This window comes from Camelus bactrianus, chromosome 2 (assembly GCF_048773025.1).
Source record: "Camelus bactrianus isolate YW-2024 breed Bactrian camel chromosome 2, ASM4877302v1, whole genome shotgun sequence".
NCBI classification, from domain to species: domain Eukaryota; kingdom Metazoa; phylum Chordata; class Mammalia; order Artiodactyla; family Camelidae; genus Camelus; species Camelus bactrianus.
Window position 1 is genome coordinate 71,464,638 of NC_133540.1, and position 20,645 is coordinate 71,485,282.

At 32.8% G+C, this 20,645-nt stretch overlaps 1 protein-coding gene across 5 annotated transcripts in view; it reads right to left on the reverse strand.

Moving 5' to 3' along the window:
- The window catches only part of GRID2 (glutamate ionotropic receptor delta type subunit 2), a 1,297,966-nt gene that overhangs the window by 1,029,730 nt on the left and 247,591 nt on the right, over positions 1 to 20,645 (reverse strand). For all 5 annotated transcript variants that reach the window (XM_074343780.1, XM_074343790.1, XM_010953544.3 and 2 more), the window contains exon 2: positions 14,275 to 14,430. In XM_074343780.1, coding sequence (XP_074199881.1) covers positions 14,275 to 14,430 — 156 coding nt within the window. The remainder of the gene's footprint in view (positions 1 to 14,274; positions 14,431 to 20,645) is intronic.

Genomic DNA, 20,645 nt, shown 5'->3' on the forward strand with positions numbered 1-20,645 from the left:
GGAGAAAAATCTATTTTGAACAGTTTAATACAGCAGATGAGAAGAATTTACTCAAATTATGGCAACAGATAATATAAATAATACACAGAAACTGCTGATAGTAAAGAGATTAATCTTAAGTAACTAGCAAGTACCCTGACTCCAATGACAGGGTTTCTACACACAGTGAGAAAGTCAGACAGGCTGCATCTGTAGCGTGTGGAAATGAGTGGCTGGACATTAATCCTAGGGCTGAAGTTCAAATAAAGGACTTCAATTTACAAAATAAATCTATAAAAGAAAGGTAGGGTCTGAAGATATAAGTGACTACAGGTACTGACCAGATAATTGCAGGTCATGAAAATAAAACAGATCCACAATTAATGGAAACCTGGTATTAATGTGGTCCTGAGAAGACAGGAGAATTCAAGTTGCTAATACACTTAACCAAAATTTTTGCACACCCTGCCATCCCCAGATGTTCACATCATCTGCTCCCTTTCATCTTTCTGATCTCTGCTCAAAAGCCATTGTCTCAGAAAGTTCTTTTCCTGACTGTTCTATTTAAAATGACACCCCCAATGTCATCATCTCCATCCCTCTGATGCTGCTGCATTTTTTATTTTTCATACCAGCCCTTCAACTTGAAATTTTATATATTATTTGTAGCACCCTCAACAAGAATATACATCCCAAGAGAGCAGGAAATTTGTTTTCACTGCTATACCATAAGTTCCTAGATTAATTCCTAGCTCAGAGCAGACACTCAACAAATATTTAATTAATTGAGTGAATGAACATAGATTAGCAGCATAGCAAGGTTGGTAACAAAGCTGAGATGATGCCAAAATACTTCAAATATACTGTTATATTTAGTACTAAATACTGGGTTTACACTGAATATTCAGGGAACAAATAAGTATTTCCAGCTGTGTGTGAGGAAGGAGGTAGAAGTACAGAATTAAGGTCAGTACTCCTAGAAATCCCAGAACAACTCATTTTACTGCTACTGAGAACTTTATAATTTATTGTTCATTGTATCATGCTAAACATAAAATACTTGAAGCTAGAAACCACAGTGATGCATCTTCTTATCTCTTTCACTAATTATTACAGTATTTTGCAAATTATAAGCTGTTAATAATATCTATTTGAATGGAATAAGAAGTGAATCAATAACTAGCAAACAATGGATGATAATTTTCACAGATTACAGAGCATTTTTTATTCAAATAAACAAGCTTTATTCACTACTTTGATAATCTGATCAATTAAAAAATGCTTTTAATTTAAAAACATTAACTATCTCACTTTAAGTAAAAGAAAAGATAGTAATCACAGACTATGCATATAAAAGAATTCCAAAACAGGATCTCATTACTCTTTACCTACTTCTGTCCAACTCAGTTAGGAAACAATCCATGTTTTCATGTAACAGCACACTGCCATGACACTGAGTTATATAGCAGACAATGCCAAATACGCAGTAAAAATCCTTTGAGAGCATTAGTTAATGCATATGCGTAACACTTTTATATTATAAAACTTGGGGGCTTATCTCTTTCTTTAATGTGAAAAGCAATTACTGTGCTGTAAATATGGAATAATTATTTTTAAAATATCACTTGTTCTTAAAATACAGTGGAGGCATTGTGCCTTTGAAGCAGCATCTTTGAGCTCAAACCATTTTCAGTACTTTTGCCACAATAAAAAAAAAAAAAAAAACTAAGACTTTGCTATATGAAGGCTGATGCCATTATTAATGTCTTTAATCATGCTTAATTTTCCTTGCTGAATCATGATTTTCTCCATGCTGAGTTCACTGCCCTACCACTGGTTTCGGAAAGATGTGATCTCGAAGCTGGGAACAGGATAAAGACCTTGACAGAAAAATCACCTTCCTGTCCATGTGGCCTGATACTTCTGTTCTCAGTCCAGCTCCACCCCCAGATCACATTTTTCACAGTCATAAAGATGTATTTTTGAACATGGCTGCTTCTTTGATTAGATCTTTTCTACTTTCAGGGCAGAAAGCATGGCTACTATTTTTCCCCTTTATTTCTTGTTTATCTTTTTCCTTAACTCACCATCCCTAGGTTGTAAATCATCTCATTTTCTACTGAACTCTGTATTTTGTTTCTCATTAAACTACTGCCTAGTAATTATATTATCTATGCATATATATTTATTCTTCCATAGTGGTTTAAAGCCCCTTCAATATGCAGAGTGCTCCTAAGGTACCTCTACATTCTTCACTAATTCTACCTTACTTTCTTATAATGGAGATGCTGAATAATATTGAATGAAGGAAGGAATAAAGGATCTTGTAATGTTGGTCATGCTTTTGTGGGCCTTTCCTATGTTTCCTCTTGCTCTGCAGCCTGCTGTTTGGCCATTTGCTGTTCATTAGGATCTATTAAACTATGGGTCTTGGAAATAAAAAGATATAAAATGCAAAACAGTTCTTTTGTAACTTGTCAGTTTCTACTTATTACTCTTTATAAGTTACTATGTAACAAAAAAATGTTGGCTGTGCAATTTGTTCAACAATAGTATGTTTTTTTTCTTCCCTGTAGCAACTTAATAAGGAATCTAGTTTGTATAATAAAGCACTCCTACAAAGAATAGAATAAAAGAGAGATATGAGAAAACTTTTGCCATACAAAATGGAGCAAAATATTCAAGAATTCTTGAACAAGCGATTCATCAACTTCCTTAAAGTAGAGGATTTTCAAAAGGAGATATTTAAAATATGTAACTGGAACATAAGTTTTCAACAAGTTCATTTCATCTGTCACATTATTTTAAGTAAAAAGAATCATGTTTTCTTCCATAGCAGCCACTCAACTATGCTGTGGTGTGGCCACTTGGAGATGACTCCTGTTTCTGGTCAGACCTTGTACCTTCCTGGACAGATGCTGCTTCTCAGCATCTCTAACATCAAGGCAGCTTTTGCTGCACTGTTAAAATACCAACAGACATGAAGATTTCATCTTGTAAAAGACAGAAGTTAAAAGTCTGTGTGAAGCATTCATTCTAAGTTTTGTAATATAAAATGCATGCGTTAGTCTGAAGAATACATCCCAACAGACAGCAGCACTTCCTGATTAGATTGGACAGGTCATCAACTCACTAAGATTCAGCTAAGATAAGCTTTTCCACATAGGCAGTTAAGTGTAGTAGTTAATAATGACACCAGCTAAAAATCTCAATAGGAAATAATGGCAAAGTCAAAATAGGATAATTTGAGGATTTTTCAAATGCATGAATTACACAGGTATGGGCAGGATGTAGCTGAAAAATGAGGGATAGTACAAGAATTTAGAGGTAGTAGCAGTGAGAAAGTGACCAGTCTTGGGCCCAATGAATAGAGAGGAGAGGAATTTGTGGAGCTCTGAAGATGACTGATAAACAGTTGGCTGTCTCCAGAAAAGTGTGACGCTTATTTGAGGTAAATATCCACCCAAAGGTGACCTCACAGAAGACAGAAAATAAAGATCGTTGAACTCAAACAGAAAACAGTGTTCCAGGAATGATTTTGAAGTATTCAGATGTGACAAGTTAACTAACCTAGCTGTACCTCAGTCTCCTCAACTATATAAAGCTAGTAAAATAGTAACTACCTCATAGCTGATAAAGTAGTATACAGATTAGGTTAAAAAAAATGAAGCACTTTTAACAGCTCATGGAATATAGTAAGATATGAATAAATAAATGCTACTTCTCATTCTTGGGCTTTTCAAATGAGGTTCTTTCGTCAAGAATGTACAACAAATATAAAGACCATAAAAAATGATGTTTCGTTCCTAGTTTTAGATATTAATATATTTCTGTGCATTACTGTGCATTGTGACCAAGAAAACTGAGTAAAATTTTTGTATATGTTTCATTTCATTTCTTTTTCCTGGGAAGAAGAACACCTACATGAAAAGCCCAATATTCAATATCAGAGTTACAGAGAGGTGAATTTCAAATCCAAAACTTGGGGGAGGACATAGCTCAGTGGTAGAGCGCACACTTAGTATGCATGAGGTCCTGGGTTCAATCCCCAGTACTTTTATTAAATAAATAAAAAATAAACCTAATTACCTCCCCTCAAAACAAACAAACAAATCCAAAAGTGGTTCAGGAATGACATTCTCACACCCCAGATTCAGTGAGACCTGCAAGACCATCAGAATTTCCTTCAGAACACATTCTATTTCCAAAGGGAAAAACTGAAGAAGATTTGGGTAACAAACCCAAGAATAGCATTGCTACCCAGCAAATATTGACTTTAATTATGGAAATAAACATTTGCACAACAACTGAATAAAAACCTAAGTATTCAAAGATAACCTAATCCCTCAAACACACGGATCAACAAGCAGTGCCTCCAACTGGTCTTCTCACATGCAGTAGCCTGGAATGCTATTTCCACCGTCTTTTCATGGCTGGCTATTTTTGCAACTTCAAATCTTGACTTAAATGCTCCTTTTTTTGTATTTTCCATAATCATTCTATCAAAAATAAATTTCTGGTTTTAAATTGCACACACACACACACACACACACACACAAACACACACATACACACACACACATACACATATTCCACGAGTTAATTTTTATCATAGTATCATTTACCTTCCTTTATGTCATTTTTCCCTTTAAAAAATACTATTTGATTCTTTAGCTCTTTTTGTATATTTCTCCTACTACATTATAAATTCCTTGAGTGCGGGAATTAAATTTATCTCATTCATCTGTATAAAATTATAATAAGTGTATAGTCAGTGAATTTAAAGTATCTTACAAATATGCGAACAATTTTAATTTTGATTTTTGAAAGAATAATGAATTGTTCTTGGTGATTCAGTTTTCTTCCAGTTGGTCTATCCCTCCCATATTTAAGCTTTAAGCAATTTCCAAGGAAAGGAAGTGTAAACTGTTGATTCATTCCGTGTGCTCGTGAAGCCCTGCATAAATTTTGGATAATGAACAATGGTGGTCTGACAACAAACCTGCCTTGTTCCACTGTAACAGACTCAGTAAATAGAGGTTTAAAACTACCGTTGAAAACCATGCGTTAATATTGGAAGAATGACCACAAGAAAGAAGTGCTTGCTGAACTTATCATGAGACATAGATAGAAACATATATAGATACGTCATATTTGGTATATATATCATATACACATGGCATATGCACATATATATATACACACACACAGATATGATGAGTAAAATGCCCTTAAACTGAGCAAAAATACTCAGAAATTCAAAACAATAAAAAAATGAACTCAATAATTTCAAACAATAAAGATTATAGACAAATAAACAGAATAAGAATAGGATTTGGGAGTAGGCAGAATGAGGTTGATGTATCAGTTTCTTTCTGTTTGACCAATGAGAATGTGCCATCTTTTTTTAATCCCCTAATAACTTTCTATCATCAGAGTTATCTACAGCTTTCTCAGTTTTAATAATATGAGTAAGCACGCAGGACAACTGCAACATATTCTGTTTGATTTTATATAAGTGTAAATTCAAAAGTAAAGTACAAAAATTATTACTGATTATTCAAAGTCATTCTATTCTAAAGCATTCTATACAAGGATTATATCTGACTTCAATTTGTAGAACAGTTTCCCCCCAAAAAAATTCTGAGAAAACATATTTATTTTTTTACTTTGGAATATATTTCTCATATTTAATAGGTATTTTATGTCTCTTCTATATTTTTAAGTCTTTTTGTTTGAAAACATAGCTTAAGAAGTGAGCTTAGCTATTCTTACTATCATATTTTATTAGTCTATCAAGGACCAAAAAGCAAATATGAGGCATGAATTCCTGAGAAAATAACATCATATTATATCACCGAAGAAAATACTGGAAATTCAAAGAAACCAGCGATAAAGTTTTTAGAGTTAATATTTGCCCATGTATAGTCGTAATAAAAAACTGCAGAGCACAGAAAGACAACCTTTTAAAAAATCATGTCAGAAATAAACTCAAAATACCAGAGATGATGCATCTCTCAAAGTATAAAGCTTTCCTTGAATTCATTTCTGTATTCGACCCTCACATATATTGCTCTCCTACATTATGTCTCTCTACAACTGAATTCTATTTAGTTATGACTCAGTGCCTTATTTACTCCACTGATTGTATTAAGCCTACATAAATCATCAGAAAGCTCTAATTTGGTCCCCAAAGGCATTCTCTACTTCCCAGAAATGGTAACAAGGTATTTTAAATCCTCCCAACCCTAAGTACACATGTTGCAACATCACTACTATCTGCCAAATAAATTACACTACAAATGTAATTCTCATCCTCCTGTGCTGACTAGCAGAACTAGGCCAGAAGACAGAAAAAAAAGCAGAAGCATTTAATTTATGTAACATTTTACAACCCTAGCATTCAGGATCTTGATAAGGAACTACTGACTTGAAGAGAAAATGACACCTATTAGGCAGTTATTAAGCTTAGATTATCAATGGTATCCATGGGAATTACCAATAAATGTGGTAAACGACATCTGGGAAGGTAAGGTCAGAGAGGGATAGAAATTTACTGATGGACACATGCAATGGTGCTAAGTCATCATGTCCTTCACTGTTATTAAAATGCATTTAGATTAGCAGAGGAATCCACAAACCATAACTGTTACCCTATATAATTATCTTACAATAATCAAATAATCATAGTAGTCCTATGGAATATGCTTTTATCCCCACTTTATATATGAATAAACTGAGGCTCAGAGACAATAGGTGTATTCAAGGACCCACAGAAAATAAGAAATGAAGCAGCATTCATATAAAGGCAGATTTATCTAATTCCACGGCCCATACATCTAATTGCCTTTTTTTCCAAGCAGTATAAATGACATCAAAATTAAAACACATACTGAACCAAATGTAGATATCATACATGAATACAGTACAGTATGAAGAGTCAAGGATTAAAATGGGGATGAATGAGGAGTTTTCTAAAAACCACTTTAAAGGGAGGGCAAAAGGAAGAAGAGGGCCTATAGGTCAGGATCTAACACATGGTAATAAAGGTCAAGTTAACCACATTAGGGTTACAGAGCAGTCAGTGGAGAGCACAGCACTGTGCAGAGTAAGTGACTTAAGGCTGAACACTTAGAGCCAACCCAAAAGTACTTGCTGATTCATCTTTTCCTCAGAATATGCAATTTCCTATTGCAGACTGGATTTGTGTGTCTTCCTTTTAAAAGCAGTGTTTCAATGATAATTCTTTTTTTTTCAAATTACAAAATAAAACAACAAAATGTTGTATAAGTACTAAATGACTATGCATAATGGGATTCCCATAAACATAACACTAGCCAAGGACATGCAAAAATAAGTTGTTAAATGTTAAAATTAAAAGTCAGGTTATTTTTTTGTTGTCAAATTAGCAAGTAGACTGGATCATGTGAAAGCTGGGTATTAATGATATTGATAATAGATTTTAAAGTCTAAATATAGTTAAGTCATCTTCGGTTTGTCAACATGAAATTAAACTATTTTTATAACTGTACAATGGACTCTCATTACAACTGCAGAATGTAGGTAAGTGTGGTTTTTAATCTAATAAACCATATATTCAGAGTCACTTTACGACATATAGGTGACTCTTTTACCAAGTCAGTATCATAAAAGGTCGATTAAAAATTGAATTATGCTGCCATAATCATGCAGTCTATCCACAGAGGTAGAAAGAGAACAGAAGAAAGTGGTGTGCTATTCTTATGAGGAAAATATTCAGTAGAAAGAAAGAATGCTTAAGCAATAACAAAAGAATACATCTTTACTTCCATTAAAACACAGCTTTCATAGAAAGCTGCTAAAGATTCTTCTAAATAAAACAAGATTCAGAGCAGCACATATTGTTAAAATATGTATTTTAGGAGGTAACTTACATAATAGTACACATTTGTAGATAAGTGAGGTAAAAGGCCCCAAAGCAGAAAGGCTATAAAATTATGACAAAGAGGCCTAAAAAATCTGAATTTCAATCTATTCATAGTAATAGAGACCTGTTACTTTAAAAGTATGGTATTAAATGAGATAATGGAAAGACTTGCCAATACAAGAGTAGAACAATGAATCACAGAAAATAAATATTAAGCTGTGCAATTTATATCTTCATTAATATTATGTTAAAAATAGTCTATTTCTTTAAAAAATAATTTCCCTCTCTTTTCTGAAAAGTGTTAAAAATCTAGAATATAGTGTTTCTTTTACTATTAACACAATTAAAAACCCAAATTAAAGACAGAAGGCAATGGCATAATGTCTTTTCATGCTCTAAAAATCTACATCTCACGTTAGGTACATTTTTAAGCTTCCTGCAATCAGAAATTCTGTCCTGTCTTTTGTTATCTCCTATGGTAGCTGGCCCAATCTTGGAACAGTAATAGGCTTTTAATCAGCATTTGGACAGACTGATTTGACTGAGTACTCTCAAAATTTGATTCTAAATATATACTATTCTAATTCTTCTTGAGGGGCAATTCTCTAATGGAAAGGGGGTAGTCTGAGATATTTCAGACCTTGTGTTGTCCCTTACAGATATAAAATTCTTTATATTTTAATACTACATTGATGATAAGTACTTAAGGTCACACAATAGGCAGATTCAGATTCCAGACCTTAAGGCCAGGCCTTAGAAAGTGGTAGTAAGAAAGAAAACTGATACAGAACTTGGTATGGGATTGCCAGGGAACTGACTAACCTAAACATTCCAGACTTGTGGAGGGAAGCAGGCAGTTTAGGCAGCCCCCAAATGGACATCCAGTTTCCCTCCTGCTGTGAGAGTGTCTGGAGATGGCCAGGAGCTGCATCACTATCCTTCCACCCCTTCACACATATAGTTAGGCATGTGTTACACACAGAACATTGGGCCTAGATACAAAGTCCAACACTGGCCTTGATGTGGAAAGAGAAGAAGGAATGAAAAAAATGGGGGGAAAAAATGAACAAATGAAAGAATGAGCAGAATTATAACTACATGATATTCATGTTTTGTTTCTTGTCTCTTGGAATCACTAATTCTTAAGTTTGGTTGTCAGGCACTTCAGAAAATAAGCTCTGAAACAGGAGTTACCAAAATTGGTCCCGGAAACATAGACTGATGAGGTATACACATCACAGTCCTAGGCTAGGAAAGTTGCAGAATCCAATCTAAGCATTTTGATATTAGCAAATTTTTTATCACAGTAAAAATGTCCTATAAAAGCAAAGAGGAATATAAATTATGAGACTTAGTCCTGGTATAGAGCATCAAATACTGCAGCCACATAAATCATTCTTTAACATTTACATCCTCTTTGAACCAGACTTCTCAGATTTAGCCTATGGCACTAGAAATACTCACAATGAATGGTGATGTGTTTTGGAGAAGTGCTTTTTCCTAGCTAGATTTCCTGACACTGATTTGGCTCTGTCACTCTCCTGTTATCCCTTTTACACACATGATATGGATATGTGTATATTTATATATAACTATAAAGAAATGAGACTGATTTCATAAACTATAATGTTTCACTATAATTTTATTTTGGAAGCTATAGCGGCAAAACCAACTGAAATCATCACTGTATTAAAGTGAGATGTCTATTTTCACAAGACTCTTTGGGAGCTATCAACAGTGATGTCATGGTCTGCAAAAGAGTAAGCTGAAGGTGGACCAGGCTGCAACATGGAAGATGAGCAGTCTTAACCATGACTGCTTTTTGTATTTAAAACAGCTTTTATAACTCTATTATTTATAATGGTTTGTAATACAGTAGAAAAGATAATAATTATGATAATTACTCCTTTTTCTTTCAAGTATAATCACCTGAAACTCCACAGTATAATACTACCCTTACACTCTTTTCACTATGTATTTCATTGTTAGGTATTTTTTCTAATAAGAGCACTTAACTTCAAAACGTTTTAACTGAATCTTGCCTTTCAATATCAAATGCATGGTGCTTTACATCCTTCCTGATATACCTGACATATGCAAGAATAATACATGCATTCATATATTGGCATTCATCTTCCAAAGTGAACATTTTTATAAATGCACTTTCCTTACATTCCTTGACCTTGTTTTCTTAAAAATCCCCACCTTTCATGGCCCACAGTGGTGTCGGTCTCAGCCAAGAGCTAACAATATAAACAACTGTTACTATTTTCAGTAGAGACAGAAGTGTTTTTCACACCACCCATTTGTGTATCTATATAATATCCAGTACATAGATCCCACAGAGGAAACAATCTATAAAAGAGAAGCAAAGAGCAAAATCTAGCAAGAGCTGCTTTGGTCCAGATCAGTCAAACCTGCAAAAACTCCTTTCTGGATTCTGGTGATAGTGATGAGTTCTTTGGGTTGCAGTGAACAGTTGGATGAGGTAGCAGAACAAAGGATAGCTACCATATATCTTTTTAATCAATTGGAAGTCAGTCACAGGAAAAACTCGGAGGCAATTTCAGCAATGTAAAGCCTTCTCTAAAGAGAAGCTGAACAATTAAAATTTCTACAATCCTTTAAGATTCTAAATTTGGAAATTTGTTCTAAAGACTTGTGGAACATCTCATCTATAGAGATGAAACTGACTTAAAAATACATTGTTTATGTTCTGATTTCTTCATTATTTATAGATGAGGAAAATCAAGGATGAATGAACAGAGTAGTTATACAATGCAACTGGTGTTGATCGGCTAGATAGGTATTTTCTACAATTCCATGCCATCTAAAACCCACTGACATAAATAGCACATATCAAAACATATAAATCTGTTACAATTTTTCATTCCCCACAGTATTTGTTAGTCCTAGAATGCATTATGTATTTTCTCTCATATTTATCTTTATATATGGTTAACAGATACAGCAAGGGCATTTGAATTTTTTATCTTGAACCAGTGGTCTGGAGCCCTTGGTTTAGTTTTTCTCTGCTGTACACTTGCATCGTGGAGGAGAATTGCTTAACGACTGTTGTCTCAGTAACTTTATCTGCATAGTAAAAATATACAACTAGGTTTAAATAATTTTGTACCACTATAAATTCTATAGGTTTTCAATGTTGTTTTTTTCTTATGTATATCTTCTTAAGGAAAAAGGTGACCAAAATGAAACCAAAAAGCTAGGAAAAAAACCCTGAGTTAAGGTATGAAAAATTGTTTTATCCTTAGTTAATATCCCACAACTCAACAGGCAAAAAAGTACACAATGGCTTATCAAAAATATATTCAAAAGAAAGGGAAAATTATCTGAAAATAAGTGGTTTACTTTTGTGAAAACAGGAATGATTTTCTTCTACTGTTCATTTATCTGAAATTAATGTTACAGGATAATGATAGTGATGTTCAAATGGTCATTCATCTTCACAGAATAGAATATTAATCCTGTGTTACAACCAAGATATCTTCTTCTAGAAACTCACAAATAATTATTAATTACTACGCAAAAACTTACTGCAACCAAAGCTACAAAGGATTTTCATACTACCAATACTCTTTAATACAGTTTATGGATAAATAGGCTGTTTATATTTAAATCCCTCTCTCTTATTAAGTGTTGACAGTAGAAAGATACGGTAAACAAAAATTTAAATTTCAAAAAAATCATCTTTTAAATGTGGCAGGTTGGAGGAAGTTGTAACAATAAAATAAATTTGAGGATTTCAGATTATTAAATTCCATTTATCCATTGAAAGCTCTATCATAATTTGTTAGTATTACCAAATCAACGATATGCTTTGATGATGTTATTCGTTCAAGGATCAGAATTTGAAAATCAAATAAACAAACAAAAAAAAAAAAAAGAGAGAGGGAGAGAGAACCCAAAACCTTGAATTTTTAGTTCATCAGGAGTGCTAATGTATAAACAATCAGTAATATCACTAAATCTTGTGTTCTTCATTAGAACATAAAAAACAAATAAGCTGATTTAAGACTCTTTGTATTATAGATTTTAATGGTACTGCAACAAAGATGTGATGATAGAAAAATTAGCTATCTTTGATGGTACAATTGAAGTTTTTCGCCTAAATTACTTCCTTACAACATTTAAGAAGATACTCCTGAATACTTTCTTGCTCTCTTTCAGTTGAATATTTCCCCTTATTTTTTCAAACCAATCAATTATACTAAGAGCTCTAGAGAGAATGATTTTTAATTCTAAAAGTAACACAGATCTTTCTTAATATTGAATGGGGAAACAAATTAGCTCCAGAGCTTCCTAAAACTTATTTCAGGTTCAGGTTCATTACCCAGAGCAGACCAGTAAGTAGTCCAGAACATCCTGTTAGTATCAAAACCCATCAGGTAAACTGTCAAGCTTTTTATTCTTTCTTGACAAATATCTAGTGGTCTCTACCCTGGAAACTTGAAACTTATTTCCTTTCTCAATTTGCTTTCATGTCACAAATTCTTTCAAGTCACAATAGTTCTTCTGAGAGATATTTTTGTTTCCAGAATTTAGCTGGCAGCAGAATGGTTACACAAAGCAATATGTAAACAGATTAACTATGTTATTTTAAAATTTGTCTTTGCTTTTCAAACTGTAGTCTCTAAAAAAAAGTATGGGGGACATATTTATTCAGTATTTGTAATTCCCTCCTGTAACTCCCTTCCTACAGTTACCCATGGTAACTTCTTCATTTCTTTATTTCTACACTTTTCAAAGTGGATTTTTTAAAAAGGCATGGATTTTTTAGAATGTCTTCCAAGTTATTTTACAATTATTAAAATGTAGTTAATCAGAAGACAGTCACAAAAATAAATCAATCCTAATTTTCTCTCCTCTGTTCTTATTCCAGTCACTAAGAACTGAGAAAGAAATATCATAGGCATTTCTTTAAAATAATAACATATTCTCATTATTTTACATTGTTGATATTTTCCTCATTTTCCACTTTTTATTTTGCAGACTGCTTTATAAATTCTAATAAAATGTAAATAGCCTTTAAATGTTTCTATAAAAAAAATTTATCAACATAGCCATGATTTAACATCACAAATTCCCAGATAATTCTGATTTAAAATATAAATAACTGGATGTTTATATTAATCTGATTTTTCAATTGATGTTAAAATTAAAATTCCATCTTATGATTATAAACTACCTATTTTATTGCCAAAACAGCTTTTACTTAAGACACTTCTGGTCATTTCATTAAAATAATATTTTTCATTTCATCAAATTAAGAAGAAGGAAAATCCACTATACCACTAATCATTTTATCCATTCTTTTACTAACAGAGTTAAGCATAAATAAGCGTCAACAATAACCAATGCTACTGATCAAAAACATATTCAAATAAAGGTTATCTGTATATCATGCAGATACATTAGACTAAAGCATTTATTTTCCTTACCCCTTTAATACTTATCTTTATAAAGCTTTCCTGCCAAACTTTACTACATTTAACATCTTGTCCATCTTTTCTTCTGTCAAATCCTCTTTTTATTAATAAATGAATTTGACTAAATTAATTTTGTATTAGTATCTAGTCTAAATACATTACCACAATAAAATATAAAACAGATTAACAACAAATACTTCCATGAACAATGGTTGCTTTGCCAATCAAAAGGCTAAATATTTCATTAGAATAATAGCATCAAAAATAGTATTTTACTAGTGTAAGATCTTTCACTCAAAACTTTCACTCATACAAATGATAATTCCAGTATAATAAAAATAATTTGTATTTGTATGACTTAGTACCAATGAAAAATTTTAATTCACTCAAATATACAGAGAATGAAAAAAAAAAAAAGTGGTTTAATACTTGGCACATTGTAGCACATAAAAAATTTATAGCCTAGATCAGTCTGTTAGGATCCCAGAACAAAATCTTTGATTTGTAGTTAGTGTCTAAAAGTTTTCCTTCTAGCAGTACATTTGTCACGAATACACCTGAAATATCATCTCCAGTTGTAACAACACTCAAGGTGGCAGTTATCTCAAAGAAGACAAAAGTAAAAATTCTGATAGAAACTCTTATTTTTAAGGTAGGCTTCATTTACAATTGAAGTCATAAAATGCTGGGAAGTTTTTATTGTATTTAGGACCATTTCCATATTATATTTCAATTAAAACAATAACTTTCTGCATGCTGTCCTTTCAGAAGTAGAATACAGGATTAGTATCTACCAAACAACACTCTGCGAGAAAAGCAATGTAGCAAAGACACAAACATGATGTCCACTTTTCAGGGCTCTTTAAAAATCTAATTCCATTGGCATCTGAATTGAACCAAAAATATAAACAAAATAAAAAGTGAAGTGCTGATTGACCTTACCTTCTTGAACTGCTTGAAAAGGATTGTTGCCATCAACAAATGTCACCGAAAATGTGATTTTCTCAGTCTGTAAGATCTCCTCATTCTGGTTGAGGTCACCAACTGCTGTGCGAAACACCTCATCATCCTTTTTGGCAGATTCATCAAAAATTGCTCCTAGAAAGAAGTGAGTGTCGCCATTAAACAGTAACATAAATATTGTGTCATGCCCTCTGGAAATATGCCAATGAGACTTACATATTGAAAACATATACTTTCACTTAAAGCATGCACTTTATTTATTACTGAAACACACTGTACTGGAAGCAACGTGAGAGCTAAGCAGGAATGTAGTTATTACTTCTTCCAAATGGAAGTGATGAATAGTACATCAAAGTGTTATTGCTGAGGGGGAACTGGGAAGACATTATAATAAAGTACAAAGCGGCTTTGCAGGACAAAGTGGCTAATACATGTTATGAGATCTTTAGGAATTTATAGCTTGAAGAATTGTTTTTTTCTGAATAATGGGAGAAAAATCAGGAAACTTTCCGAGAATCCATTCATACAGTAAGTAGGAACCAAATTTCTATTATAATCTTTATTTTTTCTCTTTTAGTTTCCTTCCTTCTTTCCTTTCTTTTTTTGAACAAGTTTCAGTATCTTTCACAATAGTAAGATGAGTAATATTCATAAAAAATTGAGACATACAAATCTCTAAGCAGAATTAATGAAGAAGTATTTCCTGAAGAACCAAAATAAGTTCTAGTGAATAATTATGGCATTTTTCTCCTTCAAACGTAATAATGATGATGATGATCAGAACCATGGCTTTTTATTGAGTGTGTGTTTTTCAGTAGTGTACTGAATAAACATCCCAGTTCTAAGAGTAAACTGTTTTCAAATTCTGACTCTGACATTTGTTAAGTATATGAGTTTGAGCAAGGGATTCAAATTCTAAATTCTAAACCCCACATTCATCATCTGTAATATTTAATAATAAAATATTATCTATCTGTAAGGATCATTAATTGTATTAAATATTATACAAAACACATATTATGCAAAATGCAAGTAAATTGTGGTAGCTAAATATGTCTCAGTTAAAGCTATTGTTTTTTTAATACTGTAATGTAATCCAAACAAAGCTTAACATTTTCCATTAATTTTTTCACATTACAATATCTAATTTAATCCTTAAAACAATTATGTGATACATATACTACTTCACACACATACAGATTTAAAAATTACGATTGCATGCAAGACATATGTCTAATGTCCCACATCAAGGGCCAGAGCTCTTGCCTCCTTGACTCCAACATCCTTGCTCTACATCACTATGAAACGCTGCCTTCCAGGATTATACCCATAAGGAACAAAAGTATTTTAATGGGGATCTTGATTTTATCACATAACTGGAGATTCTTTCTGGCCGTGCATACTTATTTGTGTTTATTCTGATTCCTCCAGTTGTAAACAGGCATACATTTTTTAATTGTTTACTTTTTAATCATAAATAATTGGGCCAATCTACTTTTTGTATTTTTAAATAAACCTAATGAATTTCTTATTGACACAAAAAAAACCATACACCTAAGGGTTAATAACATGATAAAGGAATAACTGCATATAAACATATCCACATACATATACATGTAATATATATTTCTTGACTATAATATTCATTGAAGTGTGTGAATGTAAAAATGAAATTGTATGTATATAAAATGACTTTTTCTATTTTTAAATATAATACAGGTGTTATATACATATATATGAAGAGATAAACATTAAATATGCATATAAAAATGTGTATATATGTTTACACATACACACACACACATATTTATAACTAGAAGCAGACACACTTTACATCTATCAATTTAGTTGATTTAATGTTTCCGTGGCAGACACCCCTAGTCCTCTAGTGAAATACAGACAATTCATGACATTAAACATGCATTATTAGAGTCAATACATGATGAAACAAGGATGAAACTATGTCCATTTCTGACAAGTGTGGCATATTGCTTTTGACCTCTCCATCCTAACTGGCTTCACCATGGAAAGGCAATGATTAATTTTTGCTAGAGAAGGCAGAGTGTCTAATAGGACTACTGTGTCAACTTGGTTTTCTCTTACCACTACCCTTCTATATTTGCATGGATTACAGACTACTTTCACCAGTCTCTTTGAACCCTTCCTTTCCATTTCCTGACTATGAATACCTGACATAGTTAAGAATGTGAGAAAAGGGTGAAGATTTTTTAAAACTGAGATATAAATTTAGCACTCATATTAGTATGTAGCTGTTAGCCAGAATAGATATTTTATTGATGTAACGAGATATCTACAATATATATTAATTTTGACCTATCCTGTCACTTTTGAATCAGACAGAAATCTACTTTATAAGCTAAGATTTTATCAAAATATTTACGCCATACATTTTAGATTTATTTTGCTAATTTTAATCCACATTTGTAAAGACTCATTTTAATTTGTGATAATATTTATGAGAATTTATAGGTTAATCACTACACTGAAACTTAATATTATCAGACTTGGAAACACACATTTCTTTAGCAGTTTGTTATGAAGTGTAATATAAATGTGCTATAATTGGAGCTGAAATAACCTATTCTTTTTAAGCCAGATAATCTAAATGTCTACTCCCAAAGAAGTGATGTATGTTTATATAGAGATGCTTCAGCTTGTCATGGATTCTAAATGAGTCTTTTAAAAGAAGCATTTCTAATCAAACTTGTTTAATAGTGGGTGACGCTATTGACTTCTGCTTAGTATTGGTAATACATTTTTAATGGAAGCGTTTTACTATTACCTGACAGAACACTTAAAATTGCCTTAAACATTAAACCTGGCTTAATAAATGGCAGAAACCTGCCAAAATGATGGCAAATTAGTCAATTCTGTGCTGAATTAAGAAGTAATGAAAAAAAAAAAGAAGTAATGAAAGGAAATGCACAAAAGAAGTAGTTCATCTTTTGCAAACAACAAAGTACACAAAAGTAACAATCCGTCTTACTACATACAGCATAACCAAAGAACAGGAAATCCTAGCAAACATTTCAAATCCAGTTATTTATTTACTTTTTATTTTCAACTGTAAAATCTCATCTTAAACTTGGCTTTTTACCAAAAAAAGCACATACAGCATTTTGTATCAAACACAAGTATTTTGAAAACAACCTGGTAATTTCCACTTGGACAATCTTAGGAAAGATAGTCCTTTCTTATGTCATGTATTTTCAATAGTATAGCAATGACATCTCTTTATCCTTTGTACTAATGCACACATATTACCAGTCTAATCTAACACCACATCCTAGATTTACTTTTTTAAACCATGTACAGTTAATCAAATGCAACATTCAAAACTACATAGCTAACATGATGACACATCTGTTTCTTTCCCAGCTATTTTCATTAGCGTTGTCAGTTTTATTTTAAAACCTGAAGTTGAAATTAGTTGCAACTTATTGTCAAAATGGAATAATTATTTCATCGCTTACACATGTATACACATACACATACACACACACACACACACACACACACACACACACACACACACACGGTGTTTGATTAACTGATTACTCTTTATTTACACTTCACATTGGCCAAACCAGAGGGAAGAATAACCCAAGAAACAAGCAGAAAAGGAATATCTACCAAATATCTCTGTTACACCAATTTGTAATTGGTCATTTCCAATATTACAGATTGATGGTCTCCTTCTTCCATAGGAGGGGAAAAGTGGCTTTGCTTATCCTTACACAAAGAGAGTGACATATACAAGTGTGTCTACATACAAGTTTTTAAATAAAAAATACATCATGCTTACTTTCCTTCTTACATCTTAAGAGACAGAATTATAGTTTATAGTAATATTGAAAATATGTTGAGGTCTTAAATTTTTAATTGTTGTAAAGGGTCACCTATACAAGTTAACATTTTAGATCATAAAATCGTTTTGTACAAATTCATATTTGCAAATATGCCTGATAAATAAAACATGTCTGATAAATATGCCTGATAAATAAAACTGACCATCTCCATAACTCTCAAAAACATTTTAAGATTTTCTACCTTCACGTTTTTATTCATGATTATGTACACCTTGTCTCCCTAGCAAAATATAATTTCCTGGGCCATAGAAATTATTCTTATTGTTAGAATGTTTATAATGGAGGATGAATATATTAAATACTCAAGAAACAGTAATAAACTTCCCTTATATTAGTTTGGCATAACCTTATAAAACAGGATTCCTAAATTCAAGTTCAAATATATAAGTAAAAATATGTCACATCTAATTCTAAATTAGAACAAAAGTAGAATTATAAATTTACCTACATATGAATATATTATCACAGGCATTTTTCAGGACTCCAGAGGACCCAAATTTTTCAGCAAGGTATTAACCATATATCTGTATTTTTAATTTGAATGTTTGAATTCTTTTTATCTTATATATAAGAAACAAGTAGAGGAAAGAAACACTGGCTGGGAAGGTAGGAGAGGAAAGAAAATACATTCACCTAGCTCAGAATTTCCTCTAAAAATACTGAGAAAGGTTTTGATATATGACTTAAAACGACACCAGAAGAGGCCGAAAACTGCACAGAGGCTAACCTACTTTCTTTTTTTCCACACCACGTCTGCTCGTCGACGCCCGCAGTTGCGCCTGCCTCACAGAAACTAACGCAGACGCCGCATCTGCAAAACCGCAGAACCGTTCGGAGCACAAAGGTCCAAAATGGCCACGGGCAAGTGCCCTGAACTGGTTCCAGCCGGACCATGACAGCAGCGCCTGCGCAGATAAGACCCAAAGCGTCTGAAGGTTGCCTTTGCTTCATTACCACGCTAGGCTCTCCTCCTTAAGGGACGGCTTGCACTTTGCTGGGCAGAATTAGTGTCCTGCGCAAAGGAGCCCAAAGGACTGCGCATGCCCGGCTGTTTATGCAGCTTTCCCTGAATTCTGACAGGCACACCCACTTCTCACCCCTTAAAAGTTCTCCACTCCCCTTCCCGCGCGGAGAAGGAGTCCTAATGCTCTCCCTTCTCCATTCCTTGATCCAGGAATAAAGTTTGCTCTGCTCTACAGAACCTGGCCTCCTTCCATTGGTGTGAGCGGTACCTGGTAAGGAAAGGACCTAGCTGGGATTCACCCGATCAAAGGGATTGATAACAGAAGAAACTTTTCCACATACAGAGTGGATAAAATTATTTAAAGATTTGCATATCTCAGTTTATATAACATACCAAATATCTTCTAAAATAAGTAATTCTAAAAATTGAAAACAAGTGTCGACACATCTAAATTATCCTTACACAATCATTTTATGCTTAAAACCTTATCATCTAAAAAGACATATATGAAACAACTGCCCATAAACATATGGTGAGATTTCAGAGTTCCAAAGAAAATCAAAGTAACCAATTTTTTTTAGCCACAAAGTTCAAATTCTTTACTCATTTAATTTTGCCTAATAGAAATTCTTTACAACACATATTCTTAAAAAGATAAACTTTTCAAAGTTGCTATATGCTGTGAATATTTTTCTTTTAAGCAACAGTTAACTCTCTTATCCTCTCTTTCTGTGCATTTTTCCTCTCTTTTTTTCCCTTTCCTTCCACGTCTTCATGCATCCACCCTTTCATCCATCCATCTATCCAGCTAACCTTCCATCAACACAGAGATAATCATCAAAGCCAAGCCATTTTATTTCTTCACAGATGAGTTGCTGACAGGACAGTTAAAATTCATTACATATTTAATCAATCTCTAGCAGAATTCGTAAGACTATAACAGAAATAGCAATTGTGGATTCCATAGTCTTATAGCTAAAAGAAACGTTAAGGATGGTATAAAAAATATTCTCATTTTTCAGAAATTGTAGTGAAAAGATTTTAAGTAATTCAACCAAAATCACACAGCCAAAAGTTAGAATGGGTGGAGTAGGAATTTAAGTTTTCTGGTTTCAAGTTTGTAACTATTTCTTCCATATTATGATTTTTTTTTCATTTCAAGCATTTACTCCAAGTATGTGTGCATATATATTACATACATAAATACATTATGTCATTCATATATACATATGTGTGACAAAAACTAGTACTACTACATATATATTTGATATATATTAAATAACTGATAATAGTGTTAGGCAGTTAGATAGAAATGAGCAGGAGGCAAGGGGAGACGAAGAGGGAGGGAGCAACCCAGAAAATAACATACATCTGCGCTCAGGATAAGAGACTCCAAAAATTTTTACTTTCTCTAAATGAAGGCCAGCAAAGAAGCTGGCTAGAATTGAACGCTGCGGCTGCACAATAGAGAGAAAGACCCAGCTTAACTTGACCCA